Here is a 19,130-nt window from a genome sequence, read left to right on the forward strand (position 1 = left end):
AAGACCATCCATCACAAGATGTGGATGACCCACTATACCCTCATGATTTTGGGCCACATCAAGCCCAACCCACACAAGGTCCATCGTCTCAGCAGTTCACATATCTTATAGGTACACATACCCTGAAATACCATCAGTTTCAAATCCATTACAGTATCAAAGCTACATAAATCCTGTTTTTACTGAAAAGACAGTAAAACCAAAATCAATTCCCTAATTTGGATGATCTAGAGGATAAAGAAAAATTGAGGCCCAAAGAGAATGAGACTTTAAAAGCCTCAAAAGTTGAACAAAAAATGAACCTGTTAGAGGAAAAGCTTCGAACAATGGAATGAGTTGATTTTTATGGTTCAGTGGATGAGTTAGGCTCTGTTTAGTCCTGGATGTTGTTATTCCTCCGAAGTTCAAAGTATCAGAGTTTGAGAACTACGATGGTATAAAATGTTTGAAAACTTACATTACTATGTACTATAAAAAAATAGCTATTCATGCTAATAATGAAAAACTATTAATGCATGTGTTTCAAGACAACCTCACAAACTCTACTGCTAGGTGGTATGTCCAATTAGACAGGACCTGTATTCGTTCTTGAAGTGATATGGCCCATGCTTTTATTAATCAGTACTAGCATATTATAGACTTGGTCCTTGATCGTCTTTCTTTATAGAATATGAAAAAAAAAGTAATTGAATCATTCAAAGAATATGCTCAAAGATGGAAAGACATAGCCTCTCAAGCGTAGCTTCTGTTAACTAAGAAAGAAACTATCGTACTATTCATCAGCACTTTTAAAGCTTCCTATTATGAAAAGATGATAAGAAATGTCATGAAAAATTTCACCGACATGATAATCTTAGGCGAAATCACTGAAAATGCTATTAAAAATGATAAGTTGAAAGGAAGGGAAACCAAAAAAGTATCAGAGAAGAAAGAGATTGAAGCTCAAGTAGCAAGCCTTAATAGATAGTTCATGGGATATCAACCCTATCCACCACAAGGTTATGCCCTATATTTACCTGCTATAAATAATATTTCACCTAACCCTTATCAACCATATTCATAACCAGCTTACTTACCAACTTACCAATTAACCTTTCATGTACCTACATATGATTCTAGTCATATCACTACAACAGTTTCAAAGCCTAACAACCAAACGAGTGGTTCAAAAAGATCTCGAGATAATCAAGAAAGGGCACATATTGACCTCATCCCCATAACTTACACTGAGTTATTATCAAAACTGGTTAAGAACAATTTGGTATCTCCAATTATGCTAGAACTATTGAAGCCACTTTATCCAAAATGATATGATGCTAATGCGACGTGCGATTATCATAATGGGAATATGGGTTATTCTATTAAAACTTACCCTATTTTTAAACATAAAGTGTAAAGTTTGATCCAGAAAGGCTTAGTGAGATTTAATTTTGAGAACTCATTTACATTAATTTAGGGTGATTATTTGAAAAAAGTTACTGATAGGTATGAGATGGATATATCTTGAAACTGTAATCTTTTATGAAGATCTATGAGCTTATTTTTGTTCAATAGATGATATTCAAAGAAAGCATTCACATTTGAGATGAAAAATAGCCATCTTTTTTTTTACCATTCGAAAAACTATTCATTGCTACCCATTTGAGCCTATTATGATCTTTTTTAAAAAAAAACCCTGATAAAGATCACCCTCTACACTGAGAGGTATTTTTTTATAAAAAAAAGAGGTAAAAAATAAAATCGTAAAAAGTCTCAAAGATAGAAAAAAAAAACCAAAAAGAAAGAAAAAGAGAAAAAAATGAATGCCACAAATAAGTAGGGTAAAGCAACGAGAATCCTTTTGTGAGGAATGAAATGGAAAAAAAAAAGTAGTGAAATGATGTAAAGTGGGGCAAAATGTAAGTTACATCAAATAATGAATGATCCTTTGATTTTAAATCCTCTAAACACATATTTTGAGCCTATTTTATCTTTTTCTTTCATGACCCCTCACCATGACCTACATTACAACCTTAAAAAGTCCATTTGGATTAAATGTGAATGCTCGAATTGAATGATCATATGTTGGGCAAAGGCATGCTTATGATGGAATAATGAAATTATGTTATATTGAGATTGATGTGTGTGAGATATCAATAGTGGATGAAAGATGATAAAAAAGGAAAAAAAATGGATGAAAAAAATGGAAAAAGAGAAAAATGAAAAAAATAAGAGAAAAATGAAAAAAAATGAAAATGAAAAAAAGATAAAAAGAAAAAAGAAAACTCAAATTGAAAACCCGAAAGAGTGATTTGGGTAGACAAATTTTTGAGCTGAAAATTGGATGAACAATTCAAATATATGAAAGATCAAGGCATCTAAAGATCTTTCAAAGCTGGGACAAAGTTTGATGAGCTCAAAATGGTTTTGATAGTCAATGGAATGAGTTTTTGAAAAAAAATCTTGGATTAATGTTCAAAATTATTTGAATATTCATTTTTTGGATATACCACTCATCCCAATGACATGCATCCAACTTGTTTCTTTATTTATTTATTTTTGTACCAAACTCGTCCTCACTGATTACTTTTTTCCCAATTCACCCAGTGCTATTTTATTCTCATATCTCCAGAATGAATCAAGAAAATATGTGATTACATTATCTTTATCATGAATTGAGATGGTGATGAATGAATGATAATGTGCATAAAAGATTCATGAATTCCTTTGACAGAAATCCAAGATGATAAGGCAAAAATGATGAAGAGATGGTAAAAACTTGAGAAAATAACATATGAGATGACCAAATGATGAACATAGGGATGAATTGCTCAACAAAATGAATAGAGGGTAAAATTCTAAAAAGATAATGTGATTAAGAGATGAATATGGTGATACCTGATGAGGATCAAAGGGTAAAATTCATTCTAGAATGATTAGTGTTGAGAAACCTGTGAGTGATGAACGATTGATGAACATAATATGAAATTTCTAGTGCTGAAAAGCCTATAAATTATGATTAGGTAGTATGAGGCAATGGATGAAACTCATTTTGAAATTGTTAGTATTGAAAAGCCTGTGAGGGTGACCCAACGATGAAAGACAAAAACTTGTTTTGAAATTGCTAATGCTGAAAAACCTGTGAGGGTGACCCAACGATGAAAGACAAAAACTTGTTTTGAAATTGCTAATGCTGAAAAACCTATGAATGATGATCAAGTGATGAAAATGATGAGGGTAAGTTGACGAAACTCGTTCTAAAGTGCTGAGAAGCTAAAATGGAAAATTACAAAATGGTGGGGTCTTGAGAACTGTGATACCACATTTTAATTAGGATTTCATGACACAGATATCCACATTACATCCATTGCATTTGCATTATTGTTTGGAGAATATTTAAAACTTTTGGTTTGGCTATGCATTTGCATTAGGCATTAAATATTTGAATCGTGGTTGAGAATATGACATTGTGAGAATCTAGATTGTTGTATTTGCATCATTAATAAAGCATTTATATAATTGATAATGACATTAAGTACATATAAAATTTTGATTTTGGTAAAAGTTTAAAGCTTATCTGGAAAAGCGATTTTGAGTATTTTGATAAAGCTTTGAGTCTTAAATGAAAATTTTTAATATGTTTTTAAATGAAAATCTTTAAGTCTTAAATGAGAATCTTTAAGACATTTTCAAATGATAAGTTTTGAGTCTTAAATGAGAATCTTTAAGAGTTTCCAAATGAGAATCTGAGTTTTAAATAAAAATCTTTTAGACATTTTAAATGAGAATCTTTGAGTCTTAAATGAAAATCTTTAAAATATTTTCAAATGAAAATCTTTGAGTTTTAAATGAGAATCTTTAAGACGTTTCCAAATGAGAATCTTTAAATCTTCAAATAAAAATATTTGAGTGTTAAATAAGAATCTTTGAGTCTTAAATGAGAATCTTTAAGTGTCAAATAAGAATATTTAAATTTTAAATAAGAATCTTTGATGTGTGAAACCCAAAATTTATCGAATGTGAATCTTCGAATTCAAATGAAAATTTTTTAATTTTAAATGAAACTCTTTGAATTTCAAATGATAATCTTTGAGGTGTGAAACCCAAAATTTGTTGAATGTGAATCTTTGAATTCAAATGAGAATCTTTGAGTTTTAAATAAAGATCTTTGAGGTGTGAAACCCTAATATTCGTCGGATGTGAATCTTCGAACTAGAATGAAAAATTTTAAACTTTTGAATGTGAATTCAAAGTTCAAACTTTTTAGATGTGAATCCCAAATGTGAACCTTTAAACTTGAATGAGAAGCTTTGAATTTTTAGATGAAAATCTTCAAAATTCAAATGAGAATCTTTAAATGTTGCAAATGCGAATCCTGAGATCTTGCAAATTTGAATTCTTATGAAAATCAAATTTTAGTAAATTCTTACGAAGCTAAAAGGTTCTTACGAATCTGAACCTTTGAATGTTGAACTCAAATTGTGAATCTTTGAATTTTCATTACAAAATTCCTTTAGATACGATCTATAACTCCTTTGGACACAATTTTCAAAAAACATTTTATTTTTCAAAGTTGTGGTTGCCTCTATTTAGAGGAGCATTTATTTTCCAAAATTGTGTTACCTCTATTTAAATGAGCAATTTATTTTTCAAAGTCGTTGAGCCTCTGTTTAAAGAAGCTTTGTTTACTTAAAAAAAAAAGTGTTGGGTTGAGTTTTAATGTCTACATCTTTGCACAATTCATGTTTCACAGAAAATATGTAAAGATAGACAGTTGTAGACACCCTATTTGGTCTGGACCCAAGGCCATTGGACCTGATCCAATAGGGTTTAGGCCTAAACCCATTGGGTCCGATTCAGGATCCAATTAGCAGGCCCAATTGGCTTTTATTTTTATTTTATTATTTTTTTGGTTTTTTTATCTATCTTTAATTTTTTTTTAGTTAATTTATCTTTTTTTTATTAGATTTATCATTAGTTTAACAGATTTAATAATAAAAAATATATCTTTGGTCGTGAATTGGTGGTTATGGAGTTCCTGTGGGTTTTAATCTGAAATGGGATGAGTTTTAAATTTTTGATAATATGAAAATTCAGTCAAAAAAAGACTTTTATCTTATCAAAAATTCTTCTAATATGGTCCTATAAATCACTGATCACACATAACAAAAAAGAGAGACATGAGACAGAATAAAACAGAAGCTACAAAAAAAAAAGATTATGAAGGGTAGAGATAGTTTTAGAATTTTTTTTTGAATTTTGGGTTTTTTTGGAAAATTTTTGGAAAATCCATAATCTGATCAATTTTTCGATGATTTTTTTGGCCAAAATTTTCAATTTTCGATGAGTTTTTTCAGATTCTGGTAGAACATTCAATCAAAATATGGATTTTTCTAGAGAAAGGAAAGAGAAAAGAGGGGAAGAGAGAGAACGAGAAGGAAGACGTCTGAAGAAAATTGAAAGCTTTTGCCTTTTATACCTTTAGAAAACAACGTCGTTTTGACCTTTCTAATCTCAAAGGATTCAAGCATTTTGCCATCGGACGACCCGACCCGAGCGCCAACCAATTTTTGACCCGCGTCTGACCCAAGTACCAACCAAGCCAAGTCGAGCAGTGCACTCTTAAATCGCGTTTTAAAGTTGTTTTTTCCTTAGAGTCGAGCCGAATCTAAGTTGAACCAAGCCATTCCAAGGTTTTTTTAATATTTTTATTTTATTATTATTATTATTATTGTTATTATTAATTCTAAATTAGAATTATTTGGTATTCCTTAAATATTTTTTTTATTTTTAATTTTAATTTAATTTTTTAATGATTTTTTTAAAATAAAATTTTCAAAAAAAATTTTTTTTTGAGGAAAAGTTGAAAGTATCAATTTTCTTTAAAAATAAAATTTCTAAAATAAAAATTTTTAAAAGTATTTTAGGGGAAAGTTGAAAGTATTAATTTCTCTTGAAAATAAAAAGGTTCTAAAAAAATTATTTTTAGGAAAAAATTGAAAGTATCAATTTTTCTTGAAATTAAAATTTCAGAAAAAATATTTTAAGAAAAAATTGATAGTATCAATTTTTTTTCAAAATTAAAATTTCAAAAAAAAATTTAAGAAAAAATTGAAAGTATCAATTTTTCTTAAAATAAAAACTTCCAAATGTTTTAAGGAAAAATTAAAAGTATCAATTTTTCTTTTACAAAAGCAATGAATTTTTTTTTAAATGAAAAGGAAATTATTTATATCAAAAGTTAAATCATTATTCTTTTTTTTTATTTTATTTTTTTTCTTTTCTTCAAAAATTTTTTAATGTTAAATAATCCAACGATAAAACTTTTGCAAGGGAAACAGTAATTTTTTTGTATACTCTTGAAGTGAGAGGATTTTCTTAATTTTTTGTCAAAAGTATTGGAGTCAATTAAGAATAATTTTTAATAATTAATTATTTGATAAATTTTTTAGGCTTAATGGATAACACGAAATCAAGCTGGTACCATCCTTTGATGGGATGTTGTGAGGGTGCTATAATTTTCTTTACTCGTAATCGTACTCTCGAACTCTGTTATAGTTAATAGATCCGAATCTATTCTTTTAGATACCCTTAAGCTTAGGTGTTATTTGAAATAATAGATTATTTAGGTGGTCAATCGCATATAAATAAAAAAAAATTGATGACGACTTCTTAAATCAATGTCTAAAAATGAATCCCCATATCTATATGATATGACAAGTAAGATGATATATATAAACATATTTTATGTGATATATTAAAAATTTTAAAATATAATATAATATATGTCAATCTCTTAATTTTATTTATAAAATTAAAATTTAACTGACATTCTATTAAATAATTTTTACTTATTCAATTGTTTAAAAAATAATGGTATGAGGTGAGATTTAAACTCTTGACCTCATGTCTTTAAATTAAAAACATATTATTAAGACAAATGCATATGTTTTGTTAAGTCATTGTTATATTTAATGGTTATTAAATACTGAAAACAAGCATTTAATTCTAATTTTTTTTAATTAGATTGCCCGACTGAACTGAAACCGAAGCCTTTATCAGTTTAATCTCCAGTCCCATTTTTTAAACATTGGCAAATAATCGTTATAATGCAATTTAATAGATAATAGATTCAAAAAGTGAAATCAGTATTCACTAATAAGAAATATAAACTTAGCATGGGATAAATGATTGCAGAATGATATAATCCGTACATTATGTACTATTTCTCTTGATAGCATGTATATCATTAAATAAAAAAATTATTTTTAATAAATTTATTAAATTTAATGCAAAAAAATTTATTTAAATCAATTCAAAAAAAAATATTACATAAAATTCAAAATCCTTCACCGTTGAAGAAAAAAAAAATGTTTAAAACGCAATTATATATTCATCATCAAATCCTACCCTCTCTCACTTTACTTCTCATCATCTACAATTAATCATCTATTAATGAAATAAAATCATAGATTATTCATTCTTTCTTATAGTTTATAAATATAAACTAACCCAAAAAAGAAAAGTGTAAAGCTTTCTTTCTTAAAAGGCAATAAGCAAAAGGATCTATAAACTTTTATATTATGTAAAGAAAAAAAAATTTTGAAGTCTATATTTTGATGAATTCAAGCTCCAGCTTCCATTGTCCATTGAAAGTGTAAATATTTTGTTTTGATGAAAAAATGGGTGATAGGAAACGAGCCAACAACGCTTCACATTGGTCAAGCATAGGCCCACCAAGAAACCAGCAATTGACGGCCAGGATTCATGGGCATATTGTTGTATGTTCTTTTATGGAGTGGTCCACCATGTCCCCAAAAAAACATAAGGTGGACCACATAGGACCAATGCTAACCGTTCATGATAGAGACCATGGGTCCACCCAAAAAAGAAGCTAAGTGGAACAGGACGAGCCTGCCCTCGTTGGCTGCCCCACCCTTCTTTTTTGGGTGGCCCTCCCGACTTTGAATCAAAAACCAAACCAACCCTTAGACTACACCCAAAGCGTAGATACTAGAGAGTGAAGTGAAATCGAACCACCCATATTCTGAAGTGCAGTTTGGACCCCACAAAAATCAAGGGAAGAAAGTAGAAGAAAGAACTTCGGCCCCACGGTCCTTGTTGCATGCGCACCAAAATCCACAACTAACACGTAGACCCACCCAACCCCTTGCGGGGATGATCTCCTGAATCCCCACTCTCCTTTTAAGCGCGTGAAAGATGGAAAGAGGTGAAAATTGGGTGGTGATTGTTAAAGTGCGTGGACATATATAGGTGGTTTTCGGATATGGACCCCTGGGAAATGAAGGCGGACCCACCACCAGTGCCAGACCAACTCCGCCTACTTCTCGGACGAGAATTGACCCCCGACCCCTACTTACACGTGTAAAGCTTGAGTCACGTGCGGATGTTGTCAACTATTTAGCAAGTACATTTCCTTTTGCCAATGCACCGATTTGTTTTATATTCTTAATAGATAAATTATTTTATCATCTGACCTGAATGATTTCTCGTTTTTTCATTAATGTTAAACATAATTTTTTTATAAATTTTTAAAATAAATATATAAAACTTTATTTTTTAAAATTAAATAATATCATATAGTTTTATAAAATTTTAACATTAACAATACATTAAATATAAACTTTAATAATAATCTTAAGAAAATATCAATGAGTAAAAACCCTACCTTAAGAATTTCCATGCTCAAAATACAAAAAAAGAAAAAAAAAAAACCCCAAATTTAGGCTTAAATTTTGATAGATGAAGTTTTGTTTGAGCATTCTCGATGCATGTTTGATAGCAGATGTTGGCTGTTAAGGTTGAAATTAGTAGTAGCACACATTATATTTGTGTGACAACCGAAAATGCATTACACATTTTCATATAATTTTGCTACTCCTATAAGTTTGACAATGAATATATAGGATATGATATGGCTATTAAAAAATATGCAAATATTTTTAGCATATCGAACATTTATAGTTGTCAAACAGTATCGTTCTATTGAAGTTAGAATCTTTGTCATATCATTTGATATTGATATTGATATTGTGAATTCATCTGACATTACATCATAAAGTCTGGAATTTTGATATGATTATAGTCTACAAATAAATGTCCATACCAAGTAAAACCTTATCCATTTTAGACAAGGGTTTTTTTTGTGTGTGTGTGTGTGTGTTAGATTAAATTTCACACTAAAACATGGAGACGCGTGAAGAACTGATGTTCATGAATACTTTGCATTTTGCAACTTGCAAGATGGACGAATTCTCACTAAAACACTATCACTTTGAGAAAACACAGGTTACAGATAAAGACAGCCTCTAAAACTTTTTTTTTTATTATTTCATTGGATTATAACCTTTCAGAAATCTAAATTTTATTGCTTAGAAGCAGCTTGCATATGCTGATGATGATTCTCTGACCGCCCCATGAATTGCAACTCTTGTTTATCATAAATCTCCAATGAAAAATCCCTAAGCATCTGAGCCTTACCCCTATTCCCAATGCTGCCGCTATCATTACCAACCGAACTCACGCTTGGCGCCATGGTTGACCTCTTTGCCACCGTCGCCCCCACTGGTGTACTGCTTGCATTCACAGCTGAAGTTGACAAACCATTATTGTACACAACTGGTTGAACTTGATTTGTTGTTGTAACGAATGAAGATATGGGCCTTGCAGACACGTTAAAAACAGGTGTTAAAGATGGTGATAAAGCCCATATCTGTGGCGACGGCTGCTGATTAGTAAGCACATTTCCAGCAGCCGTAGCCGTCGGCTGTGGGATCATCCAAAATGCATTTGCCGGTACCATCATTCCACTATTCCCGACAGTCCAAACTGGCACCAGTCCTTGCGGAGTAACTGGAGCCAACCCTGAAGCTTGCGTGACTAACTGTTGCTGTTGTTGTGAAACTGCAAATGAAATTCCTTCATTTATATCGCAGAACTCGCTGTTCGCAGGGCGCTTTCTTTTCTTTCTGGCACTGTCATCTATTCGGTTATTATTGTTGTTGTTATTGGAAGCGTTTGTGCCTGACGTTGTAGGAATCTTGAGGGTACCGCCGACTGAGACAGCGATGGCAGGAACAGTGCCGGTACCGGTAGCTTCTATGATAGCTTGTTCAGCATGTTCGAGGAGCCACCTGACTGTTTCTCCATCTGATTTATGGCCGAGTTCACGAGTCAGCTGGAAGATCCTGGCGGCGCAAGTGGCTGGTATTCGGATTCTTCGACCACGACCTTCGACTTTGGTGTGACGGTCCTTGGTGGAGGAGCGTTTACTGGCGTTGACAGGCATAGGCATAGGGATTTGTATTGGCATCTGTTGAATCTGCATGGCAACTGGGACCACCCCAATAGGCGGCGTAGGATGGGTCTTATGGTCGGATTCTATCGGCTCTTCTTTTAATGGCATAATCTGGAACGGTGAGTTTTCATAATTTTTATCCTTCTTGTTGATGTTGTCGCTAGCCGTGGCGGTGTTGGGTTCTCCAGCACTCGTGCTAAGATCAGATGTGACTCCGTCGTCAGGATCCATTTCCAGGAATTGGGTTGGTGTTACTTTTTTTGCCAGGGAACCAAGGGAAAATTTGTTTTTTTTTTTTTTTTGTTTCTATTGGGAAATGGAAAATAGGTCAGAACCCAGAGGATTATAAAGGGATAAACATGGGAAAAAAGAGATTAAAACGAAAATGAATCGAAAGTGTAGGGGTAAATTAATAACAAAAGAAAACCATTTGATGCACTCGGTTTTGTTTTCTCATTCTGGTTTCTGGGTTTCGGGGAGGAGAAACCAACGATGGTGATTGCAATCATGCGGGTTGAGTGGGAGTGAAAAAGTGACACGTGTTGGGTCCCCTCCGTGACCATGGTGATCATCAGCTGTCTCGATCAGGTGGACCTCAGTAAGGGGACAGGTGGACTCTACTCTCGACCAATAGAATTGCACAGTGGTGACCGAAAGATGTGAAAAGGCTTTGTCTTTGTGGACTAATAGATTGATTCATTGGTTGACGCCACCAATCTGAGGTGGTCCATGCACTACTAGAAAGATTAAGATCCCCACGCTGGCCATTCTCAAACTAATGCGCTTAACTCATTCAACACATTTTCTTGGGGTAAAATTTTGCAAGGTACTACATTTTAAGCCGGGCATTCAATAAGCTCAAATCTGAAACTGTGGAACAAAAAAAAAAAACGACTCAAATTTTGATATTCTTTTTCAATTAATGTAACCCAAAGAACCTCAATGTGACTAAACCCAATGAAAAGAAAATATTCCAGACTTCCACTTACATTGTAATGGAGTTGTGGAGTGCTTTTTTTTCCCCCATTTGCATTTTATTTTACTTTGATATTGGCGAAAAAAATGAGGCAAAGGCAATTATAGAAGGATAAGGACTAAGGTTGGAAGGGATGGGTTATTCTGGCTTATTACCCAGGATAACCCTTTAATTGTATTTCAATGCATCAACAACCTTGGAATGAAATCTACAAAGATGGATGGCAGCATCAGCATGCAGCAGGAATGGACTTCGGAGAAAAAAATATATCTTTAATAATCATCAAGAAATTGCCAACTACTCTGTTTTAACACAAGTAAATTGGCTCTAGAAAGAACTTATTACAAAGAAGGGAGGAAAAGAAAATGAGCTGAAAAAAGTATTGGCTGCTGAATGAACTATTTTGCTTTAACATACAGATGTAACCCAGTTCTGGGTGCTAACAACACATCAACACATCAAAGACAAGCCGCCTTCCTGGCATTGTGGATGATAAATCAGTTCTTCAGTGACCATTGGCAAGAGAACCATTCTCACAGGCAGTACACTCCCCATCTTTCTTTGCATAGAATCTCCGGTACATGGAATCAACTTCAGTGAGGTAATATGTCCCGGAAGACAAAAGGCTACAGTCCTTGCTTGTCACAAAGTCCTTGGCTCCATACCTATGCTCCATGAGCTTCATTGTCTCAACGAACTTCTCAGGGGGAAACTGCATGAAAACACCAATATTACAATCTTTTCACTGACATTCAATAAAATAATAAAGAAAATTATCCTTTGAGTTGAGTTTATGGCACTCAATAAAAAGGAAAAGAAATTCCTCAAGGTGCTCAAGCTGAATTATATACATGGATTGGGTGTGCCAGTCAACCGATCTCGGTGAATCACATCACAAAATCCAAACCTCAAGAGGCAGGCAGGTTGTAGAATGACCATTTAGTTATCTATTGTTGTATGTCCCTGGTTTTGTAGATATCATGATATCTGACAAACTGTACATTTATCTGCCTAAAATGAAAGTGCAAGAGTTACCTCATGTCTTGACTTCAATTTCCCAGCAATATTCATCACTGTTGCAATGTTTGATAGGCTAAAAGGATGTTGACCTTCGTGGAGTCGCAATGAAAACATTGTGGCAGTCAGACCACTTCCATAGGAGAATAATATTACCCGCTTTCCTGCCTACATTTTATTAAATATATCAGATGCAAGTAAAAACAGAGCAGATACAACAGACTTTCATATCTGAAAAAATGATAAACAATTACCAGTTCAGTATGTTTGTTGTGAATAAGTGATGCAAACGCAGCATAAAGAGATGCAGTATACATGTTGCCAACTTGCTTTGGTATCAGGGTGGTTGGCTGCACCTTAGCTTCATAAAGGGGTTTCGAAACTTGTTGGGATACCTGAAAATGCATAATAATAAGTGGCATCAGCAAGAAGTATGAAATAAAGAATTTCAACCATCTATCTGTCAATAAATTCTGCAATATCAAATTTCGGAACTGTTTGTGCATAATTTTAATGAAGCAAACTAATAAGAATCTACCATGCCCATTGTCATTACAGAATACACTAATGGATCAAACAAACTAAATGAAATAAAAAAGATGTCACTCAAAGCTAACATAGCTTGGTTTTTGTCACTTTGATGTTACAAAAATTAGTCAGAAACTACAAATTATTAATAGAGTTCAAAATAGACCTTCTCAAGATCCCTGCTTTGGTAGCTTTCATCACCAGATAAAGTTGAAAATGGACCTAGCTTTTCTTTAACAATGTCATCAACAGAACTACAAAATTATGTAAACCCAAGTAAATAATCAAACAGAGATGATTCAATCAATACAATCTCTAAGGGCATCAAAGAAAAAGAAAAACCTGGCATTCCTCAAGAAGTCATTAAACAACAAACGGGCAAAGCTTTTCTGCACAAGCTGCAGCAGTTCAAATGAAATTTTTTCAGAGAAATTTCAAAATTCCCATGATTAATTGAAAGAAAATTTGTTGATTTATCAATAACTGCTAGAATTAGCTACCTTGTTATATGGAGAGTGGAATACAACGTAGTCAGCATCAGAAAGGGAAAATTGTTTGCCCTCTAGTTTCTCATACCTGCAGCCAAAGATTGAGGCATTAGCAGAGCATAACTAGTCTAAATTTCATAATAGTAAAGAAAAACAGAAATGCTTCAGGTACTTCAGCAGTGACTTACTTGTGACAGAAATATTTATAGCATGTGTCAAGAGCCATGAGATAGCACGTTTGAGATAGTTTTCCATCAACAACCTACACATGCATGTCAATAGATCGAACCATTACCCAAACAGGAACTCATAGCGAACAAGAATCGCATTATAGGTAATTGATATGCCAATTAAATTATTGCTATAAACAGTCATTAATGAAATCTATCCTTAGAATGTCATAATAATTAGTCCCATACTTATTTCCCATAAAAGTGGCAAAATCTGAGAGGCAATTGGGTTGCATTACCGGATATTCACTAGCAAGGTTGGGCTTGTAAAAGTCATAGGCATGGGACATATGACTCCCCCTAAATTTGCTTTCAAAAGCAATAGGAGCATCAGGCCCTACTAACATAGCAATTGCAGCTGCTCCTCCTGTAGGCCGGGCAGGTCCTTCTGCATAGACCTGAAAAACAAAAGTTCTCAGTAAGAAAACCAATCAAAACTAGAGGTTATATAACATCTGATTATGTCTCCACGGTTTGCTTTTAGTTAAATGTACACAAATGACTCGAAACCTAAATATCTTACTTATATAATTTTACAAACTCAAAAGCAAAATAATGAACGTTTTGCTTCCTGAAGTGTGCAATGATCATATGAACAAAGAAGTACAAAATTACAGCCCCTTCAGTCCAAAACTAAACCATGGAGAGAGTGGTATTTCAAAAAAATAGTATTTATTCCAGACTGGAGTGGGAAAAAGGAGGGGAGAGTTTGCAGTATAAGAAATCAGCATACCGCACTGTCAGTACAAACAGCAAGACCATATCGTCCATCCCATGAACTACTTTCCACCCAATTGACACAGTTGAATAGAGCTGCAGTCCCTCCGTAACATGCATTGGTTGAGTCGACCCCTTCAATATCAGTGTTTCCACATTTCTGTTTGTTTAACATGAGAAAAGAGCATTGTGTGAAGAACAGGGATTTGATACATTCACCAAAGTTGTCCTAAGAAATAGACAGAGCATTACAGAAATGTAATTAAATAAATCAGAATTTTCACTTTATTCAATCTGAAGTTATATGCAATTTTTACTGGTGTAGCCCCTATACACCAACACAGGATGAGATCTAAGAGTAATATGGCTGCCATAAAATAGGATTCAAGCAGGGGTTTTCCCAAGAAAAGAGCAGGTCACAACTAGCTGATAAGTGTTAAAGCTTTGAAAAATGATCCATAATAAATGCCAGCAGGTATTATTTTCAACTGCTATTTTGAGCAAGCGGTTATGTTTTAAATCACACCTTATAGTCAAAAGCCCAGTTATATTTTTTTACTTATCTAAGAGGAAGAAAGGGGTAATATCCTGGAGAAGAAGATCGTGAAGATTGGAAAGCATACCTCAAAGATCTGCATTAGGAAGGTCTTAATGGACTTGCTCTTGTCTATAACAGTTTCACTGCCAACTTCAAGACGGCCAATTTGCTTAGGGTCAATCTTATACTTTCCAAGGAGTGAAGTAACCGCTGTCAAACTGCAAATCAAATGTACCAAGTTAATAAAATTGACATAAGTGTTCATTTCAGTGACACTATGCATTATTTTTCATTGCATACACGTATGTAGAACAGTAATAAGTGATGTTAATAGCATATAGAAAAGTGGACATAAAAGGTGTAGGATTCATAACCTCATTGAGATGACATCTTCCACCTCTGTACAGAAGGCCATGCAATCTTGCCCAAGTCCAATGGTGTATTTCCCTTTGCTAGCACCGTCATGAGCCTCCAATGCTTCCTGTTTTGTAGGACAAAGAAAGGAATATGTTTAAAAAGTGATGCTAATGTAATCGGCTAGATTCATAAAATCCATATTACATTAATTTATTATAGTCCAACAAGACATTGATAATGGAACATGATTAGTAATATTCTTTTTAAAGGAACAATAACAAAGAGATTGTTTTTGTTATTAAATTATTAATTTCGAAAATAAAAGGTTTCCAGCAAGAAGGAAGAAAAATTATTATTCCCAAAAATATATTTCAAATATATAATATGAATAAACATATCAAACAAAAAGGCCATCATTCCACTATCAGTAGAAAAAGTACCACCAAAACACCAACTAAGACAGGTATTTGATACCAGATGATCATGCAAACATATATTTTGCTAGAAAAAAGAAAAGAGAAGAGAGTCGAGTGAACCCAAGAAAATCCTATAACACCCATTTTGTGATCCAGGTAAAAATCCATAGCTAGTAAATATCCACATCAAACAGTGAGATAGCAGACATGATATATTAACTGTATTTAGATTTCGCCTAAGCATGGAGATTTAGATGACCCCATCAACTCTAAATTTAAAATAACCACACCCCAGCAATATCACAGAAGACAAATCTCTGAAATGGGTTTTGAGATATAAAATCAAAATTTTAAAAATGAAAGAGGGAACAATAAGAAAAAGAAAATTGCAAGCAATTAGAATTCCTCTCCATCAGTCAATTTTGTTTCAGCTTAAGCAAAATATACAAAATTTTTCAGAAGCTCAAATTATTCTCCACAAATAACCAAAGAATCCACCCTTAAACCATTGTCTTACTAGTCTCAACCACCCAACCAAAACCAAGAACCCAGAAAATTTTTTTAAAAAATCACCAAAAAAGAAAAAGAGATGATGTCACCTGTTGAACACAGGTAGGAGGGAAGTAGATTTCCATAGCAAGGATTCCCACATTCTTTGCCATTTCTCACTCCAAGAAACAAAGATCAGCAACTACAACAACCAAAAAAGAAGCCTTTTTTTTTTTGAAAAAAAAACTCCTCTTTTTATGTTTTTCTTCTTCTTTCTCTCTTTCTGAATATATATTGATCCCTGAAATTCGCAGAGAGAAACGTTGTGAGAATCACATGCGGTTCTTCCTTCGCTATTTATAGAGGAAAATGCAGACTCAATGAGTTCATGCTCCTTCGTGTAGTGGGAAACATTGGTTTCCCTTTTTACCCTCCCTTCTTCACTTATTTACAACTATTGCCATCATGTCAGAGTGGAAAATGGTATATATCAGATTTTTTTTTTTATTGTTTTGCCAGCTTTTGTTGTCCTTTTTGTCATTTTATTTTAATTTCTTTTTAAATTTTTTTTTTTAAAGTGATTCTAAATTTTAAATTTATTCGTAATTGATATTTACTTTTTTCTCGTTCAAAAGCTTATACTAATTGACTTACGAAAGCTTACAAAGTTTGAAAACAATTTTTTTAAGCTCTTCTTTTAATATCCTTAAATGTCCTTTTCATCTAAAAAAAATTCTTTTTTTTTTCATTTCTTGGCTGTCAATTAGAGATTTATGCAATAAATGATAAAGATTTAGTTAGTAATGTACTCCTTCAAATAATGCAACTACCAAATAAAATTAGTACATTATGCTATTCCCATTTAAGTGCAAAAATTATGCCTTATGCTTTGGGCAAACAAAGTCATTTAATATGCTACCACGTGGGCATATACCCAATTTTTTTTAATGATTTCCCCATTGGAATCTCCGCAACTTCTTTTTTCTTTTTTTTTTTCCTATGTGCTCCACCTAATCACTGCCATACGATACATAATGCAATGTGTGTTGCACATTTTAACGTTGGATAACTAGATTTTATTTAGATGGAGTTCATTTTCAAAATGATGTGATGGTATTAGTAAACTTGATAATTTTAAACATAATATAATTATAAAATATAAAAATTATATGAATAAAAAATATGAATATGAATATGATATGATTTAAAATTTTAATGTAAATTATAAATAAATTTAACAAAATCAAAAAATATATTATATATGTTATTTTTTCATGTTGATATAAATTATCACATATAATTTTTATATAAAATATAATATAAACATATGAATTATCAATATTTTATATAACATTGAAAACATAAATTACCAAATTTATATATTAGTACGATAAAAATATATTTTTATTTATTATTTAAAACATAAATAATTTTAGATTTTATTTTATTGAAATGATAAAAAATTATTAATCTGATAACTAAATTATAAAATAGAAAAATATTATGAATTTTAATATTAAATTGACAAATTTTTTATTCATATTTTTTTTATTCTTCTTATTAAATAAAGTTTTAATGTTTTGATAGGAGAGAAAAGGTTTAGGGTTTAAAATAAAGATTTGAAAAGTATGATGAAATCAATTTTAATCATTAATTTTGTTGAAACGAATAACCATATGATGGGTTCTACATCATTTGATCTTTTCAACTTTTGTATGCTACAACATTTTTGTTTTAAGAAGATAAGGGGCCATATTTTATTTTCTTAAATGTAATTAGACATATAGCACTAGGAAAAGTCTACTAGACAGCAAAGATGCATAAATTGTCCAATTTGAAGTCATAAATGCCGCCACATAAACATGGTTGACAAACTGTTGTTCATTATATATTTTATTCAAATTATTATTTGTTTATTGATATAAAAAAAAAATTAAAACCTACCAAAACTGGTTGAATTAGCATATCAAATACCTAATTGAAGAGGAAAAAAAAAATAAATTTCGTGGGCATCCAAAATTGACCGCGTTACTAATTATTAATATATTAAAAAAAGAAGCATGCATAATTAGTCAGAACTCAAACGGAAAAAAGAGAACGGAATTGGGAGAGTTGGGACGTTGGATCAAGCACGTGACTGTCCTTTACACTGCACGTGGACTGTTTACTGTATTTTACCTTTTCTAGGCTGAACATTTGTATTTTTTTTTATTTTTTTTTTTTATGTTTCTCATGTGATGGCATCATCATTATATTGCTTATTGGTTAAAAAAAATTATATTGCTTAATTACGACACTAATTTTTATGCAGAAAAAATTCACGAATTTGACAAAAAAAAGAGAAATTTCAGAATTAACTAAGCTTAGCTACACTAATGACTTAAATGAGCTAGAAAAGTATGACCAACTTACAGCCGACGGCTAATAATTAAGACTCAAATATAATGCTAACTTAGGGTCTGCAAAATTAGTTAAAAATAGGGTTGGTAATGGGTCAGAGTGAGACAAATTTTTATTTATCAAAAATTTTATTCGATTTTATAATCATAAAATTCGAATTTAAATTTGATTTGATTTTTTTTAAATTTTGTTTATATTCAAACTTGATATTATATAAATTATACTCGATTCGACTTGAAATTAATAAAATATTATTTTTTAAAATATAAAATATTATTTTTTAAATATAAATATATATAAATAAAAAATTTAAAAATAACTTTTTATATAATATCGAATTGAATTTATCTAAAATCTGAATTCTATTCGACCCAAAACTCAATTAAAAAAAAATCAATCTTATAAAATCGGGTCTAATCAAAATCTGTCCCTTCTAGATTAGGCTGCCAACTCAAGTTAAAAAAAAAAAAGAAAAGGCATAGAGCAAAACATTTAATTTCATGTAATATATAAAAAAATATAGCTAAAATGAGATTAGAGCTTTAAGAGAAACGAAAAGAGGGTTATGTTTTGTTTAATACGTAGTAATTTAAATTTGATGGGCTTTCAGGAATTAAAAATAAATAAATAAATAGTTATTTTGGATTTTGGAATCTTATTTTGTTTGCTATTGATAC

At 31.7% G+C, this 19,130-nt stretch overlaps 1 protein-coding gene and 1 pseudogene across 2 annotated transcripts; both read right to left on the minus strand.

Moving 5' to 3' along the window:
- Positions 1-9,199: 9,199 nt before the first annotated feature.
- LOC111289406 (transcription factor TCP19 pseudogene) lies at positions 9,200-10,672 on the minus strand (annotated as a pseudogene). Its single transcript, XR_016346203.1, has one exon. The product of XR_016346203.1 is annotated as a transcription factor TCP19 pseudogene (transcript).
- Positions 10,673-11,524: 852 nt separating this feature from the next.
- LOC111289405 (hydroxymethylglutaryl-CoA synthase-like) lies at positions 11,525-16,381 on the minus strand. Its single transcript, XM_022880424.2, has 12 exons — positions 16,164-16,381; positions 15,166-15,272; positions 14,877-15,009; positions 14,270-14,413; positions 13,776-13,934; positions 13,495-13,568; positions 13,319-13,394; positions 13,161-13,216; positions 12,985-13,072; positions 12,545-12,685; positions 12,309-12,458; positions 11,525-11,985 (listed from the first exon to the last, which is right to left on the minus strand). The coding sequence occupies exons 1-12, from the start codon at positions 16,224-16,226 to the stop codon at positions 11,779-11,781; spliced, it is 1,398 nt and encodes a 465-aa protein (XP_022736159.1). The 5' UTR covers positions 16,227-16,381; the 3' UTR covers positions 11,525-11,778.
- Positions 16,382-19,130: the final 2,749 nt, after the last annotated feature.

Source organism: Durio zibethinus, chromosome 11 (genome assembly GCF_047325235.1).
Source record: "Durio zibethinus cultivar Kanyao isolate XHJ-2024 chromosome 11, ASM4732523v1, whole genome shotgun sequence".
Classification (NCBI taxonomy): domain Eukaryota; kingdom Viridiplantae; phylum Streptophyta; class Magnoliopsida; order Malvales; family Malvaceae; genus Durio; species Durio zibethinus.

What these genes read in the sequence shown, in the direction of transcription:
- LOC111289405 (XM_022880424.2), bottom strand. Translation starts at nt 16,226, where the DNA reads ATGGCAAAGAATGTGGGAATCCTTGCTATGGAAATCTACTTCCCTCCT. An exon ending in CTCCTACCTGTGTTCAACAG is followed by an intron (nt 15,273 to 16,163) that starts GTGACATCATCT and finishes CCTACAAAACAG; the next exon opens with GAAGCATTGGAGGCTCATGA. An exon ending in ACCTTGCTAGTGAATATCCG is followed by an intron (nt 13,569 to 13,775) that starts GTAATGCAACCC and finishes ATGCATGTGTAG; the next exon opens with GTTGTTGATGGAAAACTATC.